Below are 24,161 nucleotides of genomic sequence, written 5' to 3' on the forward strand. Positions count from 1 at the left end.
AACATATTTCATATTAAGTAAATATGTGTTTAGTGCCACGTACACCAAGCAGACTTCACAATTTCTACTGTTTTATTTCATATGTTGGGTAGAGAATGTCTATGATCATTTGGTAAATAACTAAAAAAAATAATAAAAAATAGTTCTAAGAAAAAATACAGTAGATAATAAATTTCATATAAATAAACTGATAAATAAATCGTCCAACTTGTTTTAATCATAAACTAGTATACTTTATAAACTCTCAATTACATCAATTAAAGACTAGAAAACATAATTCAAATTAGCCGCCATTTTCTTTACAACAGTTCACAGTAGTAAACACTTTATCTTTGAATTTCTTCATAAATAATAATGCTAATTAATACACATAATTTATGCATACAAATATATAAAAATTAACTTACATGGTGAGGTGACAAGCATGGAGCATATGGTAAATAGTTCTAAAGTCGTGCAGAAATACACAAAATACTCACTAGATTCGTTAAGTTCTACGTATTTTTGATCGTTTCTGTATGAAATAGCATTGGTTGCAACTTTGAGAGCAAATACTTCGTTCCTTGCGCTTATCACTTTAAAATTGGAAATTAACCATGTTGTTCACGAAAATATCAAAGTTATGCGAACTTTTTGTGTTATGTGTTGTTTAACATATTATGATAACATATAACATATTCCAACATTGCATATTATGGTTTCATGGTAGATAACATTATAGATAAGATTTTATGTCTGTAGAAATCAAACGTTTTCATTTCAGAGAAAATATAAATACGCTTCCCCATAAATCTTCTACAACAGTAAATGACCTTTTCTTCTCATGTTTTTTTTTAACTTTTATTTTTTTTTAAAGTCTCTTAAATAATTACAATTTGTTATATAATAAAATGTCGTATTTATTCAGTAAAATGAAATAGCAAACATAATAAACAAAATATTATACAACATGCTAGCATAGTTTAATCAAGGGTAGAATATTGTTACTAATAATGCTTAATGTAGAAACTAATTAGTTTATTGGCATAATACCTTTTCACTAAAAGAACTATTCAAAATATATAATAGCAATCAATAATAAAAACAAAGAAAAATTATAGATTGATTGAATAATAATTTACAAAATAAAACAACAAAGAACAACAAAAAACGTGGGAAGAAATATAAATTAGGCATTATCGATAAAATACTGTATTTTTATGTCTGAAGAAATGTATTTTTGACACATTGAAACTTAACAAACCTTTTAGATAAAGAGAAAATATCAATACTCCATAAATCATATTTGAAACCTCCGTCTTTTAAACAATTACAGCTTGCTGTAGAATAACATATCGTAAATAGTCAATAAAATGATATAGCAGCTATAATTAACCAAAAATCAAACAATATGCTAACATGGTTTTATTAAGGGAATAATATTGCCACTAATAATGTTCGATGCAGAAACTAATTAGTATATTGACATAATACCGTATACTAAAAAATATTATTTAAAATGTATATTGCTAATGATAAATCAAAGCAAAGAAAAAACAATGAATTATTTAATAATAAATAAACAATATAAAACAAGAACAAGAACAAGAAAACGTGAGAAAATATAAATAAGGCAAAGGCAAAAATTGTTAAGCAAATATTATCAATGAATATCAGTTGAGCTCATAGTTCATTTTTTTCTCATCATCCAGACTTCTTTTGATGCATTAAGTATTAGCATACATGTTCTCCTCAACAGTAACTGTATTACTGGCAGAGTTCATGTACGTGTCATCTGAGTCAGACTTGATGAACTCAGCAACAGCTTGGCAGCATAACAGGTATTCGTTCTGAAATACACAACGTGTTATAACAAATACAGACTTTGTGCAAGGGTTATCTTTAGTTGTATGTGGATATTATAACCTAGCTCAAGGTTTTTGTAAGCCAAAAAAAAAAAAAAAAAAAAAACCGGTTGCAGTAGTAATTGTGTAATTCGATTTTTCCTTTCCTAAAAGTATTATACAAGAGTTATCTTACGTCGTATTATATTTGAATTTTTTATAAAGTCTCATTCGTCGTAGATTGCGAATTATTATTCTGATAACGAACAACCTACTTAATTGTTAAAAAAAAAAAGGTAATAGATAATAACTTTTTTTTTGAAAGATGACTCTTACACACTGATGCCACTTATTATTTCTAATTCAATAAACAGAGATTTAAACAGAGAAAAGGATATCATAAGTAAATAGGGGGATAATAAAATCTCAATTTTTTTTTATTCTTGTCATCTAAAATATCACTTTCAAATACAAATAATCACTTTTCCCCACAATTTCGTTGTTATAAAAAATAATAATGACTTAATCTAACACTGTAGTTAAACGTTTAACTCCACTAAAACTTACTGGCTGATATGTAAAGCAACGTTAAAGTACACAAAAGTATTACAGCAACCTTAAAAGATCTTCTGTACTTCTGTCTTTTTTATATTGGAATGTTTAACCCTATCATTCCACCCCTCCCTGTTTTGCCTACTTTGTCTTATGAAATGTGAAATTGTTATAACACATGAAAATGTTAATCTGAATACCGAATGTTATAAAAAAAAAAAACAGGTAAAAAACAGTTGTTTAAAACTATACCAAGTCTGAGATCATTTCCGGTCGTCGACTCTGTAGCTGTCTGACAATGGTGAACATGTCCACCTCCTGATCCTGTTGTAGTTGTTGTATGGCGTTATACACAGCACAGAACTCTCCACATCTGGACGCACCATCCCTGTATGCAATGTTAAGCAGTTGTAAAATAAAGATGGTTCGATCATTTAAAGTGTATTCATATCCAAAGTATGTTATTTTTGGGCTATATTGAAAAGTTATTGAGAGCTCTAATTTGAAATTAAAATTCAAAGCACATAAAAATAATCACTGGATTAAGAGTTATAAATATGTTGCATATTGAAATGGAATTTATTGTCTATTGTAAGAAATAGTTTTCATTAAAAACATACGCCGATTGACAGTGTACCTAGATAAAATGGCCAGTTTATGCTCAGGGTCGACTAGTTCACATAACTGTATACGTTTTACAGCGTCCAGTAATACTTGTGGTAGGTTTTCAGTGGGATTCCAAGTTTTTATCTCGTACATAGATACTTTGTGCCACCCCTTACTCTAAAAAAAAAAGATTAATAACTCGTTCAATAAATGTACTATGTGTTAAGGTTAACTTCTTATGCTAAAATAAATAATAAGATGCCTAACATATTACATAAAATGAAACTAATACTTAGTATAGTGCAATGTTTTATCTTGAACCTAAAATACTATTTATTTATCATTTTCACATCGTCTCTAATTGTCTGAAGTCGGTGACTGTTAGGCTTTGCTTTTTTTTTTGCGAATAGTTAGCACATATATAGATATAAAGTTACCTAATGCACACTATAAATGGATCTTTACTTCATTTAAATAGATAACTGAGATGACCTCACAAAATAAATCATTAATAATTTTCTCATTAAATATTGTCATTTATTATGAGTAATATGTTTTACGAATTATATTTTTTTTTATATTTGATATACGATCTTAAAAGAGTGACAACAGTTGCAAATCAACAACGGAAAGGTCTGCCAAAAATTAATTATCAGTTAACAGTTTCTTATTAGCATTGTTTGCCAGAGTTGCAGAAGTAAAATAACAAATCGTTAAACTGTAAAGTGTGGTAAACCATTTAGCGAAATAGCTGATTGTGTACAATTTTGGTCACATACCAAACGCATTTTAGTGTATACCCTAACCCCTTAAGGAAAAAAATATATAAAACATACCGATGGTGGCTTTATTCGAACATTACACTTGTTGACATTTGCGGACATTTTGGTCACTGCACCGACTTCCACACGATAATTGAACGATGGATCCGAAAACCACCCACCGCTCTGATAAAAGAAATACAACGAATATGGACATAACGGAGCTAAGGCATGCTATAGATTTCAAAATAGCAAATTATAAGTAAATAAAAATGAAACGACAACCTTCTTCGAATGTAGAATTTATAAAATCAGATTAAACAATGTAGTAGAAAGTAACCTACATTTTATAGAATCATATCAACCAAACAATTTTTGAACGGTAAATTGAAAAAATTTAAAATGCAAAAATGAACTATTCGACTAACGTAATATATAACAGGTTATATTTTCAAGATCAAATTGTTAATAAAATATATAAAATAAAGACAACGCATGATCTTACGTGTGGTATTTCAGATAGTGGGTGTGTTAAGACCAGAGAACTGCAGTCTTGGTCAACAAGGAGGCGGATCAAATCAATCCCCGCCCCTTGGACCGGGTACTGACCGGCTATGATGCAATCTTTTGTTGTAAACGTCTGTCAGAAAAAAATAATGTAGAGCCTCATAAATAATCAATTTCTAACGAACAAAAGTGATGTTATGTACATCAACTGTCACGTGCATATATAGGGTCTCCCCTATTTTACGATTTTTTTTTCAAACGAGTTGTGTTTCTTCTATTCCTAAGAATTCTTTTTATCACTGTTCTCCACGTGTTTTGTTAGACCTCAATATTTTGGTAAACTTTCTCTAATTATGAGCCACACAACGCATTTACTAAACGGCGTCACGGAAAAGGGTTTCCTGAAGATTAACAAACATATTTATTTTCTTACATATTTTATCAGTTTCTGAAAAGAAATAATGAAACATCATTTAATGCTTCACTTTCATAACTGTACCCTTTTCAATTGAATTATTCTGTTACGTTTTCATTCTACGTCAATCATTCCCTCAAAGCTACGACATGTTTAACCATGGCGTCACGTGGTTTAAGACCACACAGTGGAATATCAAATATTTATACCATGAGTGATTTACACCGTATATTGATATAAATATGTGATAAATAGAAATGATTAAAAATCTGTATGTCCACAAGCATGTCAACCGTTGTCCTAAATGAGGAAATGTCTTATTTGCGAAGTATTGAAATAAAAGATAAATAGTCATGGTATTTTAATTTTTAATGTTATCCTTTTTTTTGGAGTTCCAAAAAGGCCCAACAATATTTGCCTTTCTCATTTCGTAAACATGCCACAACGTTTACCGAAATAGGGACAGCGTTATAATAGGTTCCTCGTTCTTGTGCGTGGGATGATAGAATAATCCTCATTTTGTCCGCTGAAATCGATCAATAGTAGTAAGTTAATCAATATTAGTAATGATGATGAAACTTACATTTTTTTAAAAAAAAATTAAATGATAGAATAATCATCATTTTGTCCGCTGAAATTAATCAATATTAATAAGTTAAGCGATGATGAAACTTTTCATTTTCTAAAAAAAAAAAATACGCAGCGGGTACAATGATGTTCACATCCATTGGTTCTTACCAGGTAAAACGTTTTCCGTCATATTTAATTTGAGATTTTGAAGTCCTATCTGCTTCTCATTTTCATCAAAAATTCTCCTCATAGAATCAAGCTCCTGTGAAAAATACATCATACAATGTATACATGTATATGCATAAGATTTACCCACTTCGTCTGGAACCAATTAGTAAAATAAAAGTAACGTCTGCTTATACATGGAATATCGAAAGGAAAAAAAAGAACAAAATAATACAATAGATTCACTTTGAACTCAGTCCGGAAATTTGACAGATTTGTAGCTTTATCCGATTGCATCTGTGCGTCCATTTCTTCCACAAAGACATCCTTCTTTAGAACATGACATCCAGTTCGGAAACTCTCATACAATGCATGGTATAGGAACTTGTATTGATTCTGTACATAAATAAATCCAAACAAGAATGAGTTATACCAATTAAGTATATTTAAAATTGTATACATTCGTAAAAAATGTAAATTGTATCAACTGTTAATGCCACATTTGTAAACTGTATCATATATGTGTAATGCTATTTTTCATACGACGAACCGTATTTTGAATCATGTTCATTCGGTCTTCTCTCATGGTATGCACATACTCCACAATGTTTATTTTGCCTTTCTTGACCCCTTGTCTGTGTAGAGCATCAAGGGCGATAAATGTCCCGGTACGTCCTATACCAGCGCTTAAATTCGTACATAAACAAAAAACGATACAAAAAAATGCATAAAAAAGGAACGAGTTAAAGTAATTTGATAGGAAAAAGGAGATTGCTATTTTTTAACCCGAATACAAAATATAATTGTATGTTGTGCATAGAAAAGCTTTCAATGTATTTAACATTAAACCTGCAGTGAACAACGAGTTTCTGTTCGGGATGTTGTTCCATAGCCTTTGATACATAGTGGTAAAACGAGAGGAGTTCCAGAGGGTTAGGCGTACCATGGTCGGGCCATGATGTGTACTGTAGATGTGTTATTTGGCGGGTTTCCTGGGTCTTAAGAATAAAAAAAAGAATAGCGAATGCGGTTTTAGCCCAAATCTATTATTTTTTAATTTTCTTAAACATGATTTTTTTTCCTAAAAAAAATCATTCAATTTCTTTAAGAATCAAAAGATTTTGTAATAATTTTCCACATTAATATCTGAATGAATTCAGTATTTTTTTTTTAACAGATTTTTAAAAAAAACAATAAAATTCATATTGCATGAACATATGTGACCACTTCAACATTAATTTATGCTACCTCTCTGTTAAATAACTTCAAGTTATGGGTTGAGAAATTGGCGTATATTCTCTCTGAAAACAGTTGGACGGTAAATATTTCCAGCACCATTTTACTGTCCCCTGACGTTGGCCAGTATCTCTCGCATTTGATCTAAATACAAAACAGAATACCATGAAGATGAAACTGAAGTCAACCAGTAAGTTAAGCAGTAACCTAAATATTTTCTTAGAATTAGGATTCTAACATGTTATCTAGAAAACAATAGACTAATAACGAATTAATATGTGTTCGTCTGAAAAGTACATTGACTTTGAGCCAATTTGAAACAAAGAGAATATAAGACTTGCATTGCAACTATCGCAAAACATTAAGAAATCGTGGATGAATCATCCTCGTCTGTAGAAAAAGGCGGGGTTAAATCTATTTTTGCAACCGGTGAAATTGGACACATCTGTCTAATCGTGCAAAGCAGTTAAAATAAAATTTAAATTGTTTGATTTTTACAAAGGCATTTTATGACAATTATGGAATAATTTTAAAGAAATATCTCAAAGAATCCTAGAACAGTACACAATTTAACAAAGAACATCATTTTTTTTTTAAATTCAACTCTCATAACAAACCTTGTCTCCTTCTTTTAGGTTAGTTACCATGGCAATAACAAATACGTATTCCTGCCATATCATTTGCCAAAAGTCTCCAACCGTTTTTGGTTTAGGTCCTGTTTGATAAGATAAACATAAGATAGATTTTGCTATTTTTTTTCTTTAAATTGTGTCCATACCAAATGTAGATCATATGGCAAATGCATAATTTATTTTACCTTGGGATGCTATGTACACTGCATCACCATCAGTATTCTAAAAGTATAGAAATGTATTATTTCTATTTCATTAAGAGGTGACTGCAAGTCACAAAATAAATAAAGGGTTTTGTTATAAATAAGTATTATTTTGTAATATATATACCTTTATAAAATTTGCATTTATGTAATCTCCATTCTTTGAGGATTGTAATACAACTCTAGAGTGGTCATCTGAAATTATTTAATTTAATTAAATAAATCGAATGAAACATTAGCAAACTGACTAACAGCAATACTTTTGAAAGTTGTGACTGAATATTAATTCTTACAAGGAAATGTTGTCTTGAACCTGTTTTTCGGAATATTTTCTGGCAGTTTTCCAACGGTGCAAAGTATGTCAGACTGTTCTCCGTAGGGAATGGACTTTATAAAATGTGAATAAGAAAGGGAAATATAAATGTAATAATGTCCTTAAATGCGTACATGGAGTTAATATTTACCACATGATGTGATATTATTTTTACTTAAAGATAGTCAAACAAAATCATCTAACAAGAGGCCCATAGGCCTTATCGGCCACTTAAGTAACTGCACTGTGGCTTTTGAAATGCATATTCATGTGCATTATAATTACAGGGCTAATGCAATCATTTTTAATATTCCGGGATTTTTTAATCCCACAATTTTTCTTAATTCTAAAACAAATATGAACAAATTGTATCATAACATACAGTGACATGATTAAATAAATCAGGTGCAAAAAATAATCGGTCGAAATCACACCGTCCTACCCAATATTATAATTAAAGACAGCGAACAACACCAGAACCCCTGATCCAGGGGCAATGGAATTAAAAAAATTGAATAGGTATTCTGCATCATTATTTCTATGAACTACGTTCATCTGATTGATATCCAGAAGAGGATGTGCAATGCTCCTGATACTTAGTTTTTTGTTCGTACATTAAACTCTTCAGTAAAGCCTTTATCTGTATCATCACCCATCGACTTGATGACAGAGGGAAGATCAGTTGTCTTTATGCTTTTAGAACGGATTTGTACTGTTGTGTAAAGTATGGTGTCATCTAAAGTTTCTGGAGACTCTTCATCTTCATTATCTAGCATTTAAAAAAAAATACGAGTATAAAAGGAAAATAAAACAATCACATTCTCTTTTGATTACAATGAGAAAATGTATATCAAACCTTGTTCTTCAATCTTGTGAAATTCTTGAAATGAAATGTTGTTTATTAATAAATGATAAGAAAAACTCAATCATGTCAACATTGTACATCTAGATGAAGATAATCTACAGATGTAACAAATTAAGAATATCAAGTATTGAAGGTAGTAAGTGTAGAAACTGAATTTTATGATTTTACAATGATGTTTATAAAAATTACAGAAAAAACGTTAAACTAATTAAATATATTATGTCATGAAAATAACAATTTACGACAGAAATTAGAAAATAATAATAAAATATGCGATACCGTGAGAGGAACACCATTGTGACGACACACAGTGCAATGAATAAAAGACCGGCCACAGGGCACACTATCAGGAGAACGACTGTTAAATCCAGTGTACCAGGGGGAGTAACGTTTATCCGTAGTGTGCCTTGAGCAAGACAAAACCAACTATTAAGAAGTTCGACTTGTTTGTTACCATATGTATGTCAAAATAATTATCAAATACCAAAAGGATTATAAAACATTGACATCAACAGTGTTTATTGGCATCATAAATTCGGTCTATATCAGTCACTGGTCACAATATCAAGAGAACGAATGCTAAGGTCACGATCAAGTAGAATAATCAGAGTGTTTATTTTTGTGGTGTATCTATTATAATGTCAAAATTATTTTTACATAAATCCCCATACTCAATGAATATAGGGGAATTACAACGAAAATAAATACATTTTTGACATTCCATTTGAAGTTTTTTTTAAGTATCTGCGATACCTATGTTCACGTAATTGTTAATATCGTCTAAAAAAAGAGTTCAAAAATATTCAATATACCATTTTTAAATATTTTAGGCATTCTTGATATTTTTCTTTTATTTCACTGCATAGTTTATTGTTTTAGTAGGTTTCAGTCCTATGCCAGACCTCTGAGTAACGAGGACAGAAGAATTATTATAATGGTTGTTCTTACATTACTATATTAACCCTAATACATATAGAAAAGTGAAGTTGTAAATAACACGTTTGGTTTATGAATTGTTAAACATTATCCATTGTGTACGTAAAAAAAACTTGTTATTAACGGAATATAAGACTATGTAGATGAAAAGCATATAAACTTGCTATAATAACAAAAAGAAATTAAATATGTAACATTTGTTTGAACCATACTTGAAAAATCGTTGTAAGTGCAAATAATTATTATATGATTTTCCATGATTTTGTATTAAGTAAACGATTATCAACATTACGCAAATACAACACTTACGATTGAAACATAAGTCTCCAGTGAACCCCTTTTGACAGCCCAAGAGACAGCTGCCGTTGACGTGGTGACAATTATTCTCACCGAAGCAGTGTCCGCATTGAAACTTACAGCCAGCTCCATACCAAGTGGCATCGCATGCTAGATACATGAAATTTATATGTGTCTATAAAATTTGACTTCATAAGGTAATTCTAATTTCTTCATAACAGCATAATTTGACCGTTCAGATTTTAAGAGTAATCAAACTTTTAATAAATAAAAAAAAACTGTTCTTAGCCATACATAAAAAGGTGACATTTTCACACCGAACCATCAAATTTGTTTTTCTTTCAATTTTCAGCAATACTAATTAATACAAATCTCTTAAGATTCGTTTTACTTTTGTTACACCACACAGTGTCCCATCCCGGGGAGCAGGATGTACATGTTCCGTCTGTTGAATTGCAAGGTTCTCCATCTTGACAATTTCCACTACAGTTGAATTGGCAGTTTAGTCCAAATGTGCCTTTCAAACAAGCTATGAATAATAGCGAAACTGTAGTCATCTTTAAAAAATATGAATCTTACACCTCTAATGAGGCCGACAGCGATAAATTTGTGAGATATATGTATTTACTATTTAGCCCATTATCAACAAATTATTATTGAGTCACGTAGTACCCTTCAAGAAACCTCCAAGAATCTGGGTGGTTAATTAATCAACTTTTTTTATCTCTATAAAAAATTAACATATAGGTATAACAAGTGATATCATCAAAAGATCTATCTATCTATGATTAAAATTGAGCTCTAACTTTGGACCAAGCTGTATATAAAAGTTGATTTTTACTCCAAAAATGTCATATTGTGTATATACTGGCATAGAAAAACTTACTTTTACTAAAACAATTTAAAAAAATATTATTATGTTCCTAATAATGCTCAGTCAATAAAATGCTATTGGAAAAGTCCATGTCCACCTCGAATAGACGAACGAGCTATTCATTTTTCTTCGGCTTTATATACAATTCTCAATAATAGCATTTTAGCAGGTTACACGATCAAGGTAAAATATCACATTTTTTTTTATTTGTAAACGTTACATTTAATGTTAATTTTGAGAACAAAAACACAATACAGAAAAGTTAGATACATGTATGTAACAATGCTCCTACTGATGCATTTTTTTAAAGATGTGCAAAGTCATGCTCACTTGAATTATACTTCATCTAATTAAATTCGTAAACAAATTTTAGTGAAGGATCATGTTGTTTGAATATTAATAATATTTGGTTAACAAACGATAAATTTAGATTTAATACCCATAAAGTGTCAACCAAAGCTATTGTCTTATTGGTTTATCATTGTGTTTATTAGATAACATGCATGGATTTATAATAATTTATGTTTTACAAAATAATATAATTTTTTAAAGAAACGATTGTAAGAACTACCTGTTGTACATGTATCTGTTTTTTGCCATCCTGGTTCACATCCCAGTCCACAATCTCCAGTTATGTGATTACAGGCAGCGGATTTCAGACAGGCTCCACAGTTCTGAGAACAACCTTCACCATACTTTCCAGTGTCGCATGCTTCCGGAAATAAAGAAATATCAATAAAATATTTTATACGAAATTAACTTTGCATTTTGGATCAACGTGTGTTATAGATGTAACCTACTTGTGTTGCATTTTATTCCTTTATATCCATCTGCACAGTACTGGCAACTACCGTCTATTTTGTTGCACATCTTGTCATTTAAACAGTGTCTGCTACAGTTGAACCGACAATTCATTCCGTATTTTCCATCGTTGCAAGCTTCCATTTGATCATGAAAAATGTTTCAATAAATTAATTCAAATAATATAATATTAATAAGTTTATGATGCTCTTAAATAGTGATAATGAAGGTTATAATATTACAATCATTAATAGTTTTCCTTTTAAACCAAGATAATTAAGATTCGATTCAAATCAATTTTCGGCATCTGTATAGGAATTTCTAAGGTATCGGCAAAATATGTTATATCAAGTTCTCTTGTATTTGATATATTTGGTGTATTTCTATTAAATCATTGCTATATAACGTTTAAGTGAATAGTCGTCTTACGGGTTTTACAAGTTTGTGTCTTATAACCCGCAGCACATCCTTCAAGACAATTCCCGGTAACATGATGGCATCTCTTAGCGTTTAAACAGTTTCCGCACGTTTCAGAACAGTTTAGTCCATATGATCCTTTCTGACATGCTAAGTAAATTTATAGCAAAGTTACAATTTATAAAAGTATTTCCAAAAATAAAATGCATTTATACACCCCCCAAAATTCATATGAAATGCATGATGCGAATATCCATCTTTAAAAAAAAAAGAATAAAAGAAAGAAAGGAAGTGATAGATAGATAGATAGATAGATAGATAGATAGATAGATAGATAGATAGATAGATAGATAGATGGATAGATGAACACTTTACTTTCATTACAGAGATTTCCTCTGTAACCTCCCTCACAGCCCTTTATGCAGGTTCCTTCAATTTTTTGGCAGTCATCGTCGATACAAAATTGACTGCACTGTTTTATACAATTAAGTCCAAACCTACCGCGTTTACACTCTGAATAAATAACAATCAAACTGCTCAAAATAATGAAAGAAATATAATTGAGTTAGTCAAAAGTACATATACCTATTAAATGAATAAGATATATCTGATATTGTATTTGAAAAAATAAATAATACATTTAGTCTTACCTTTACATAATGGAGGTTGGTATCCATCGTTTATACAGCCTAGAGCATCACATTCCCCATTCTGTACTCCACACGTTACACTATTTTTACAGTGGTCACATTTGTTTGTGCAATTTCTACCATAATATCCCACTTCACAACCTAGATAAGATATACCGAATACAGTGCTTATTGAATATAAGGTACTGATATTGTTAATTTTATGTCCATTTATTTAACAAGAGTCAACTTATGATTTTATTTTATGCTACGCTTACGTCGGTTGCAACTGACCTAAACATATCCATTGAACTTCTCTAGTTATCAAACATTCATACCCGGAAAATCACAAATCTTTCTTTAAATAGTATTCAAAATATCCTAAACAAATATAGTTATATACCAAGGAAACGTAAATCACAACGATCAAAATCAAGTTAATTATTATGTTTCAGTCAGAGATTAAACCAAATATATCAATATTTTGATTTTAAAACAATTTTTTGTTTACAGGCTTTGTGATTTTTATTTTCATTTTTGTTTATCGTATAACCTTAGCATAATGGATATTAATACTTTAAGCTTACTTTATGACTAAATTTCATCTTAACACAACATTTTGTCATTAAGATCCCTTGTAGAAAGTATGAAGTCGAGATTACTTCACCACTCCATTTTTTACATATAAAAACCAGCATTCGGAACATTTTAAACTTCTGGTATCAGTAGAATTTTATAACAGGGAACATCCTGGAAAATTCTAAAATTAAGAATAATTAAACTGTTATATTTAAAAAAATTAACAATATTGTGTACTTTCATAATTTCAACAAGAGGCAAGCAGGCCATGATGATCCCCTGAGTACCATAACTCTGGTTTTGGATTTAAAGAGCCTACGCAAGACGACGAATGAAAACTAATGACGCACGACGGACCAATTATAAATGGTTTTTGGTTGTTGTCGTGCGTCCTGAGTCAAGCATCGTCCACGTGAGTTGACAATTTTACATTTATAAATTCTTCGTTAAAACTACAAGACCAATTGTTACAATTTTTGCGTGGAGCATCCAAATTTTGGGGGTTTTAATGTAGTTTTTCATCCTTACAGTACTACATACTATTACACAACACTACTGTACATCAGTCTGCATTAACAGAGATAGTATGATTATTTTTTTCTAAGATTAAAACCGTAACTTATTTTATTTCATAAAATTAACATTTTTGTGAAAAAGTTGGGTTGTTTTCAACGGTTTTACATTGTAATATTTGGTAAAGGAAATATGAATATATACTTGTTTCTCTCTAACTTTATTCTATTAAACAACATTACTATATATTTCTCTAAATAAAAGAAACGGAATATGTATTTAACTGGTTGCTGGATTTTTTCAATATCTGAATTCCAAACTTATTTCATTTTGTTTTTTAACGATGTTTTAAAGGGTTTAGCTATTCTTTCTTTTAAATCCTTTTGATTGGTAGATGAAAATTAATAGTGTTATACAATGCTGTTTTGAATCAAAACTACATGTTACGTACCAAAAACCTGGACTTCACATATTTCTACAATAGGGCTCATATCACCACCAGGGTTGTTGTTCTGATAAATCCAGATGTATCGAGCTGTCCTCTCACAGTCCTCCTGTACAATGGTGGGTAGTATGATGTTTCCTGGGTCTATGTAACATGACTCTACAGGTGGTACATTGGTATCATTGGACACACGGAGAGAGTGTCCATGGAGTCTTGTCGGTTTTCCTTAAAAGAAAGTCGATAAACAATTATTAAAATATAGTTTTCGGACACACAAAAGAGATATCTCTCTATGATATAAAGTTTTTATAAGTAGTGTATGACTGCGTGTGTTTTTTGCTATTTTTTATTTTATTATTTTTTTTGGATCTGTGTAACAAGAGGACTCCTGAGGTTGTACAGTAGTATCATTGGACAGACGGAGACATACTTTAGTTTTTATTCAAGTTGTAAGATTTGAATTATATATAGGAAAAGAATAAATACGAAAAAAAATTTCAAGTAAATAATTTAGAACAGTTTATTTTTAAGATATCAACATTTATAAAAATATAGCATTTTGATAGCATTTTATTGAAATTAAATATAGATAAATAATGCATGATATAGGCACCCATATATTTTGGACATATAGATTATCCTTTACATCGGAATATAACCAACTGTTTCAAGTTAAAAATATGATAAAGTTTAATTAACTACTAAGTATGATATGGTCTCATTTTGAATAAAACTGTAGTACATGTAAATACTTCAATTTTTATTCTGATAACCTTATAACATTTTACATAATTGTTAGCTCCATTGTATTATTGTTAGTCATAAATTATCTTGGGGATTTGTAAATAGTGTCTGGCAGTATATGAATGTAAATCGATACTACTATCCGGCAAATAAATGTTAGATGGATGTTTTAATGTATCAACTACATGCTACAATACCTATTTTGATTTTATTATTTGTAGTAAACATGTGAAAACGATGACGGTATTAAATGATGCTTACTGTCATCCCTATACCAGAACTTGACAGACTTGACACTGTAAACTCCTCCCAGATCTATACGTAGCCATGCCTCTGTAATATCTGTCTTAACATCACTATGAAAGCAACGTGACACACTCTGATCAAAATCACCGTCCACAGCTTGTAATGCAAAGTATTTTTCGTATGTTGAGCTACCCACTGCTATTGTTCTTTTGTTGACAAATTGGGCTGAAATAGATATATTATTAAAAATTCATGACATCTTAATATTAAAAGTAAAAGCATATCATTTTTTTTTACATGTTGGACTGTGCAAATAATGTAATTATTAATTAATGACAAAAAGAATAAGCTAAAGTAAACAAAGACGAAACATCAAAGTTGTTGTGTCTCGTTGATAAAGTCAACAAAACATTATAAATGTATTGTTCATAAGAACAATGCTGTTCGAATAATGATATTAATATCCATTTTTTTCATGTACAGATAATGAAAGTTCAACATAATTAAAATTAAAATATATAGTTTTCGGTCAAAAAGTAAAATCAAACCTTGATTATACATTTTATTATATAATTCAACTTTTATATAAATCAAAATTTTCAAATTACTAATAAAACCATCCTTATTTTGGACACGTATTCGTTAGAGTATTGCCTCGAATCCCCCAACCCGTTCCCAATTTTTTTTTTCATACGGTCAATTATCTGTTCAAAGGAGAGAGAGAGAGAGAGAGAGAGAGAGAGAGAGAGAGAGAGAGAGAGAGAGAACATAATAGAGGATTATTACCATGAGGTTTTGAATTTTTTTATTACTCTACATATCCTTTGCTCGTTAAATATTAGTTTAAACTTAACTGAATTCTTACTGTCTGTAAGGACCACGACTTTGGAAATCGGTAGGAAACAAACATTGAACAGCGCAACCATTCATTTTTAATAATTTAGTCCTCAAAAATTGTCACTGTGACCCTAAATTGTTCTCATTTCTTCGAGATGAGTATTTACACGATGAGGTTTTATTTTATCGGAACAATAACATTTTCTGTGATGTACATTTTTGTCTGCGTTACTTTTGTTGAGATGTTTTGCTTGAATTTGCAATTTTTATAATTTTCGTGCACGAGATTCTATTATTTTGTGTTGTAGATACTTGTACTGAAGTATAAACACTGTGTGATGAATGGGATACTGCACAGACACTGACGGTTATCATTAACATGTCAGAGTCCTATGTTTGCGTTTCTAGCTTTATTTAGAAGTCCAAACTCCACTATGACACTCATCTGACTGTTACTTTTGTGTTAATAAAACACATTAATTTAGGTAAAATGGGTGGGGGATGGGTGCAAGAGATGATTACAATCGACGATAATAAAGGTAACATTAAAGTTTGCACAAAGTATGTATCAATTATTCGCTTAACCATATAATTAAACATTTATTGCTGTTTTTTGCTATCGGCTTTGGTCAATCACAGTTATATCTATATGATGCATCCGGCAAATTAAACTATTTGTGCACGCATTGCGCCTTGCACTACTTTATTTTCTATGCAGTGACAGCTTTATGTAAATATTAATGTGCATGTCAATTACTAAAAAGAAATAACATTGACGCAAGCGTCAAATGGGCCGCAAAAATATAATTGTACGTTGTATGAATCATCATTGGTTGTTTACATAAAAACACACCACAAAGAAGAAAATAACGAGTTGGTTGTACTAATTTTTTGGTAAATTGTAATATACTTTCAGCAACTTGTTTTGAAGTTTAACTTTTTACTATTATTGCTATTATTATTAAGAATCGAGTTCGTCACTATAAGCATTTCTTAAGTAATTGTATGATTATTGCCATAGTATAGTATTGAAGTAATAGAGAACACATTGATTTGTACATTATTCTAATACAAAGTTCAACTCTTCATTTTTCTCTTGGAGTTTATGCATTTCAAACTATTTTGATTTTTTTTTGTTTCATTGCATTAAAACTTAATGCATTAGGCTAGTTTATATGGATTATTTTAAAGGTACATACATGTATAGGTAAAAAAAAAAAACGGATAATTTTTTCCTAAATGGAATTATAAATCGTATCTACATTTCACACATATGGTTATTTAATTGCACGGGGTTCTCAAAAGAATTAAAAATAAATCACGTTAATTCAAATTTTCCATTCAAATCAAATTTACAGTTCTTTCATATCTTAGCATAGATAATTGATATGGATGTCATTTCATGATATTTTTCTATCACAATTTATCTGGAAATACATGTATTATAAATACACACACAAAGTCATTTTATTTGACGCTGTACATAAAAATTCAAATATATCATTTATATAAGATTTTATGTATAATTCAGGTCTTTAGTATGCCCCGCATACCGATCCCGATGCATTGTTTTGAAAAGAATGAAGACCTTTTTTTCGATTAGATTATAGTCTCGATAAAAACCCACCAAACACGACAATCTACTAAGTATGACCTACTTTACATTTGCGAGTAAAACAGAAAGATGTGATATTTTTAAAAAGGTGTAAAACCTATGTCTACGTGCAAATTTACTTTTAATTCATAAAAATAAGCAAAATATTAATTCTGTTAAAAAGAACTATCCCGCAGAAACGCAGTTGCAATATTTGAATGTATATCAAATAAGGGACCGCCTTCTGGCGGCCCGTAAAAAAAATTTGTTATTGTCTTAAAAGTAAAACTTCAACACACTTACTTGATAAGAAAAATCCTGGGTTTTTTTCTTTTCATGCGTAAGAATATCAATTGGGTATATATTTCGTTTACTAAGAGTAAAGTAATTTTATGTCTTGCTATTTCAAAAATCGACAAAACAGTGGGACAAATCCTATTTTTTTTTTATGTCTATTGCATGTTTATGCAATACATTTAGAGAGCTGTCTAATGATATAATGAAATGCCTATCATTTCTTTAAAAAGAATACTTGTTTACAACTACGATGATTTGGATACCCAAGAAATACAATAATCATCTCTTATTCGGTTCGGTGATTATTATGCTTTTGGAAGTTTTTGTATAGTTTTACAAGTGATTACAAACAGAATTCATTTCATAATCGCCAAACATATCTTATTTCTAGTGCATTTTTTACACACCATCTTCTTTCTTTTTATTTTGTGTACAATTATTTTAAGATCGGTATTTTGTATTTTGTCTGTAAATTGTGAATAATTTTACATTAAAAGTAAAAAAAAAATGTTTTCAAAGAAAATAATATTTTTGGTTAAATCTCACGTAAAAGAAGACAGTCGATAAGATTGATTAATTCTTACTGAATGACCACTACCTACTTCACATTTATATTTGTGATAATTGGCTTAATCTTGCTGAATTCAAAGAACTTGGTTCACTAACTACAAAAAACGGCCCTGTGACCAAAATTGTTTATTTCATACTTAAAGAATGTTCATGGGGTTACCTTCCTCAAGAAATTAAAATTGTTAAATTATCTCAATATTTAAGTGTCCCGAAGGTTTCTAAAAATAGCTCACCAGTCTGCTAAATAGCTGTATTATTGCAATGAAGGCATACTGCATGCTGAATTGAAATTAGTTGGTTTATCTTTAACTCATTTATAAATGATGGTTTCCTGTCAATAATACTCAGAAGAAAAAGTCTGCATTCAACTTTTTAACAAGTTTATTAATTGTTAAGGTTACCATGACAACCATAGATTAAATCATCATTCATATATATATTTATAGATACATGTGAGTGTTTACACTAATGACTATTATTTCAAACACAATGATTTTTTCTTTCAAAAGTTACCTGTTTTATATAATGTACTAAATATTTGATATAATGGATTAAATAACAATTTCCATGGTTACCAATTTAACTTGTCACTTAGCAACGTTATATATCATATATAGTTATAATAAGTACAACAATGAATTAGTTTCTACAGTATATGTACTAAATGTAGCTCCACAAAATACAACAGCTCATCTGTTTCCTTTTGCATAGTTTTTTTTTTTTACAGTGTTATCAATTCTGAACATTTTACACCATACAATATCATTTTTACAATTGAGAACAATAGTCAAAATGCAAAGGTTTAATTATATGAAGATAGATAATTCAAAGAATGCATAATTATTTATACTTATGCCTCATATGTACACTTACTTTTTTACCTTGCATATTTATTTTTTTTAAGGCAATTATTTAATGCAATCATTTAATGCAATCATTACATGTATATGGCATAATATTATAAAACATTACAACTAAAATCACCTTTGAGTCTGACAAAAATGATAATATTATGTAAATAAATATTTACAAATTGTTAAAATTATATACCTAATTTTAGGACTAGAGACAACAGTTTGAATATTTTTTTTCACAATTTTAATTATTTAAACAGAATTAAGATTTATGTTAAATATAAACAGTCATTTTTGTTCCAGAGTTCTTAGTTGTTTTCTAGCCTTTAGAATTAAGATTTATATTTCATATAGTTAAAACAAGTAATAAAGGCATCCGCTCATTTTTTTTAAGTTATAAATATTATTTTGTTTTTAAATACTTTTCTTATGTCTTATCCATTTTGAAAAACCTTTGCATTTTTGCTCACTTGCAAGTTTTTTATGGTTTTAAATGAAATGTTTCTGTAAAAATTGTCTCAAAGGTGGTTTATGAAGATTTAGGAAACAATATCAATTTGAGACGATTGCGTGAATTTGTATTAAACAGTTCGTCATAAACAAACATATTGATGAATTCATTGCAATTAACTTTGTTTTTTTTTTTTTTCGATACATAGTAAATAGCATTATATAAAATAAATCTATAAATGATGTTTGGGTTATTTTAAAGAATATCATTTATGATTTCCTTCTGTTTCACAGCTCATTTGTCCTCAATATGTTTACTCATGATTGATTTCATTCAATTTAAAACCACTGTGCAATATTACACACACTATTTAAATCTTAAGCGATCATACAAAATCAAAGACACAATTGCCATATATATCATGGAATCTCCATAATGGCTATGGAGTCTTTTTAATTAGGTTTTTATTTATTCATTTTTGTTTATTTATTCATTTTTGAAAGGGGTTTGATTTTTTTAACCCATGAAGAGACAATAATATATCCGTCGCAAAGTTATCAGCCATTAATTGTAGAAATATTTTTCTCTTTGAAAAGTTAGGCGCTGTTGAGCAGGAAAAACATGTAAACAAATGGCAAGTCTACGGGTCTAAACGAATATGCTTTGTTGATAAAACTTATAAAATGTAACTCTTTACTTCAATAGTTCCTTTATTGGCACACAAACTTGTACTATCAAAATTGTTATACTTTTTTACATACAAAGAGGTACCTTATTGCTAGAATATACTGAATATTGTGCCGGATAATTAAACCAGTGCCAAAAATGACATTTTTGCACCAGTGTAAGTTACATGTGTCGAAAAATTCAAATATGCAACATGACAGACCATTGCTTTTAAGAGTTTACAACCACCGTTGTTAATGTATCCCATGAGGTATTTTGTATTCCTACCAGCATAAAGAACTTCGTCAAGAATTTAAAATCATATAGGATTTGAACAAAACTCCTATTAGATTTTAAAACCCGAGAGGAAATCTTAATTTCCAATAGTAAAACTACTGGTTTTTATTAAATTCCTACAGAAAATACTTTTCTCCAATAAAAAAAAAATTATTCTCTCAAGGAATTGTAAAAATCGTATAGTATTTTCAAGAGGAAAAGTATTTCTCCAATGGAAGTAATTATTTACATATGGGATATTAACCTTTAAAGGTAAATAGATGACCTTTCAGGTGAGACACACTAAAATTAAAGTGGTTATAGTATCTCTAGACAATGATCTTTATTGTTTAATATCTAGGATTTTTACAAACCTGCGTCTTAACGAGGCCGAGTACAAGACGAGTAGGCACGTTTTCACGCAGCGTTCATTTGTATTGTGACGTCATCTTTTTGCTTGGTTGACGCCATGGCGTGATAGTTTTAACTGCAGATATTCAGCAAAAGTTTTTGAAAATAGCGCGTTTGACGTGTAAAATTAATGTTATATTGTGGAATAAACATAAATGTCTCGAAGTATAAACTATAATTGGGCTCGGGTCGAACACGTGAAGAGGGTTCAGCAAGCCTAGCCCCCCCCCCCCCCCGTCATGTTTTCTTAACCCGCCTTAATATAACTTAATTCTTATATTTCAAGACAGTAAGCATGTATTTTATATTAATCACTCTTAATATGTGATGTTATATATGTTTTTATTACTTAAATATGTCTGAATGTTTTAATAATACTATATAGATCACCTTTACCGCCTTTGTCAAATAAAAAATAGCCATTATCCGACAAATTTGGGAAATTTGGCAAACAAAAACCAACATTGACAAGACCCCTGGAACAAACCAGGAGGTAAAAGGCTTTTTTTAGTTGACCAGTAGATGCCTTTTAGCAATAACTTTAATATGTAGAACAGAAAAAGAAATAAAAAAGGCAAAAGTTTTTAAAAAATGTAAAAAAAAAAAATGTGTAAAATTGATACATTTCAAGCAAAACCCCATAGGGTCCTATGTATAAGATTAAAAAACTTGAGATGACCCCCTAAACAAACGGTGTGGTAATTGTCTTATTTTTTAATCTTAAAATAATAATTAGATCAGTAGAAATTCATGTAAAAAATTTCATCCAAAAATCTAGGGCAGTACAAATTAGACCCGGCCTTGTTAAGTGGGTGAACACTGCTTCACTTTGGCACTGACAGAATTATCCACCACATTGTTTTTAATTTTTAGCATACTTTTACGAATTGTTTAATCGTTCTCTGCCCTTCTGACTGCTACTTTTATATTTTTAAAAAATGTACTTACAATATGCCAGAACATGTCCAACAAACAGCAAGAAGAAACAAGTCTTGGTCAATACATCCATTTTCAACTATTTTTAATTTATAACAAGGGAAAAAACAGTGTGTCTCTTCGTTTACATCCCATCAAAGGCAAATTCTTCCGGGTTTACATTGACACTAAATAAAACTATATGTGTGCTTATATCTAATGCCACATCAACTGTTTTGTTAAGATATGTTTTGTCACATAAGTATTTGATAAAGCAACATGCTTCAAAGAATGTATACGGTTATTTGTATAGTAAAATTTAAATGAACTTATTAAAGTCACTATTGTTTAAAAAAAGGTAAAACACCGTTTCAAAGATAAACTCGACAAAATGAACGTACTTTTAATATGAGATAATATTTAAAATCCGTCTCTGTCAAATAATACTTATCATTGAATGAAAAATGTTGACACGCATATAGTTCAAACATTTGTTTTTAAATATAATTTTGAAGACGTTTGTGAAAAGGAATTTGAACATTCAATGTACTAGGCTAAAAGATTGTCATGATGAAAAGTGAGTTCAAAATTGCCTTCATATCGAACTGCTCAATTATGTGTAAAAACGAAAGTATAAGTGAAAATTGTGTGAAGGATTAATGTTTGAGCCAAATTGATCAATTGCAGGATACACCAAATCGTTAATTCCTTCCTTCATTTACATATATTTGATCCATACCAGACCTGGTTTTTTATTATTAAAACTTGTTAGCGGTCAGTCGGAATACACGTATATTACATGTTCTATTTCTTTTAACATTATTTGAGGAAAATTTATTTACCATCGAGATCAATTTTGAAATATATATAACAAAAAATTCATGTATTACGTTTATTGTAACAAAATATGTAAGAAATACGTTTGATAAAACACTTATTTTAAGGTCACTTTTAATAATCGTTTAACATGTTTATTAAAATACTAGTAAAATTTTGCTATTATTTCTGTGTAATAAGTCTAGCAAAAAACAAATACACTTATCTACATTTGTTTTAATTACCTCTTGTTAGATCCCCGTTAAGTGGACACTGAGTGGTCTAAGTGTTCCCTACTTTTTACACTGTTCATCTCGAAAGACATGGCACTGATAGAGACGTGGGCGATAGAATGAGTGGTGAAAATGTACGTCTCTTTATTCTATCTTCAGATCACTCTTAAGAAAACAAAACCGACAAAAATGCTTCCACCATTTTATATCATACCACAGTTACACGATGGAAAGATTGCCTGTGTTATTTAGTCATTATCTTTACACATTGGAGTGTGAACATACTCAGATGAAATAAACATGCATTTTTATAGATACACCGCGGGCATGTTAAGGCTTCCCGATGGATTTTACAGCGATGTGTAGAAAGTCACTTGTCTGTACTTCATACGATATGACGTCATAATATAATTTCGCGTCACGATCTGCATTCCTGTCGATAGTTCTCAGGGAATGTATCTCAACGTTAAAAGTGAATTACATCAAATCCCTATAAAACCGCATGTTTCCTTTACATAGATGCTGCCGTTAATGCTGGACGTACAGAATTCATTCATATTAAAAACCAGTATCAAATAATCGACAATTGTAAAGCTTCGTTATAAGTAAAAGACTATTTATAAACTAGTGGTTTGGAGACCAACCCTGCTACGTGTAAACAACTGAATGAAGAAATTTTAATGCATGTTAAACTAGCTTGGCGCAGGTGAAAGATCAACACAATTTTAGAATATTTTATGTAAAATTGGTAGGGAATATAAGTACCAATGTGAATCGTGCTACGGAAACCTACGGATTAACCCCAATTTTTTGTAAATCGCTTTTGATAAGTAAAAATGTGCATTATTTTGATGATTTTGTGGAATGTTTTAACAATATCTTCCATAAACGAAATTTCTATATCTTTCCTGAGCAAGAACTTCAAAGTATATGACTAAACAAAGAATTTTTCTTAAAAATATGAATGATTTATTGTCATTAATCACCTGCGCCGATGCGATTTAAAAAGATTATTTGCAATATTAGGATTCGCCCGTCACGTGATTACAAAGAACATATGACGTCACAAAATGCAACAAATATAATGTTTAACATCGGTGTCAATAAATGTA

The 24,161-nt window shown here is 29.9% G+C and overlaps 1 protein-coding gene across 1 annotated transcript; it reads right to left on the reverse strand.

The window, feature by feature from the left end:
* Positions 1 to 515: 515 nt before the first annotated feature.
* Positions 516 to 22,122, reverse strand: LOC128173032 (receptor-type tyrosine-protein phosphatase alpha-like). Its single transcript, XM_052838785.1, has 28 exons — positions 22,034 to 22,122; positions 15,145 to 15,354; positions 14,146 to 14,364; positions 12,624 to 12,764; positions 12,349 to 12,486; positions 11,986 to 12,123; positions 11,556 to 11,693; positions 11,327 to 11,467; positions 10,273 to 10,410; positions 9,894 to 10,031; positions 8,928 to 9,054; positions 8,640 to 8,704; positions 8,398 to 8,552; positions 7,764 to 7,857; positions 7,598 to 7,665; positions 7,453 to 7,489; positions 7,253 to 7,350; positions 6,648 to 6,779; positions 6,249 to 6,397; positions 5,950 to 6,085; positions 5,646 to 5,795; positions 5,403 to 5,496; positions 5,117 to 5,190; positions 4,248 to 4,382; positions 3,818 to 3,928; positions 3,013 to 3,158; positions 2,628 to 2,763; positions 516 to 1,829 (listed from the first exon to the last, which is right to left on the reverse strand). The coding sequence occupies exons 1-28, from the start codon at positions 22,092 to 22,094 to the stop codon at positions 1,707 to 1,709; spliced, it is 3,492 nt and encodes a 1,163-aa protein (XP_052694745.1). The 5' UTR covers positions 22,095 to 22,122; the 3' UTR covers positions 516 to 1,706.
* Between the last annotated feature and the right edge of the window lie 2,039 nt (positions 22,123 to 24,161).

This window comes from Crassostrea angulata, chromosome 2 (assembly GCF_025612915.1).
Source record: "Crassostrea angulata isolate pt1a10 chromosome 2, ASM2561291v2, whole genome shotgun sequence".
NCBI lineage: Eukaryota > Metazoa > Mollusca > Bivalvia > Ostreida > Ostreidae > Magallana > Magallana angulata.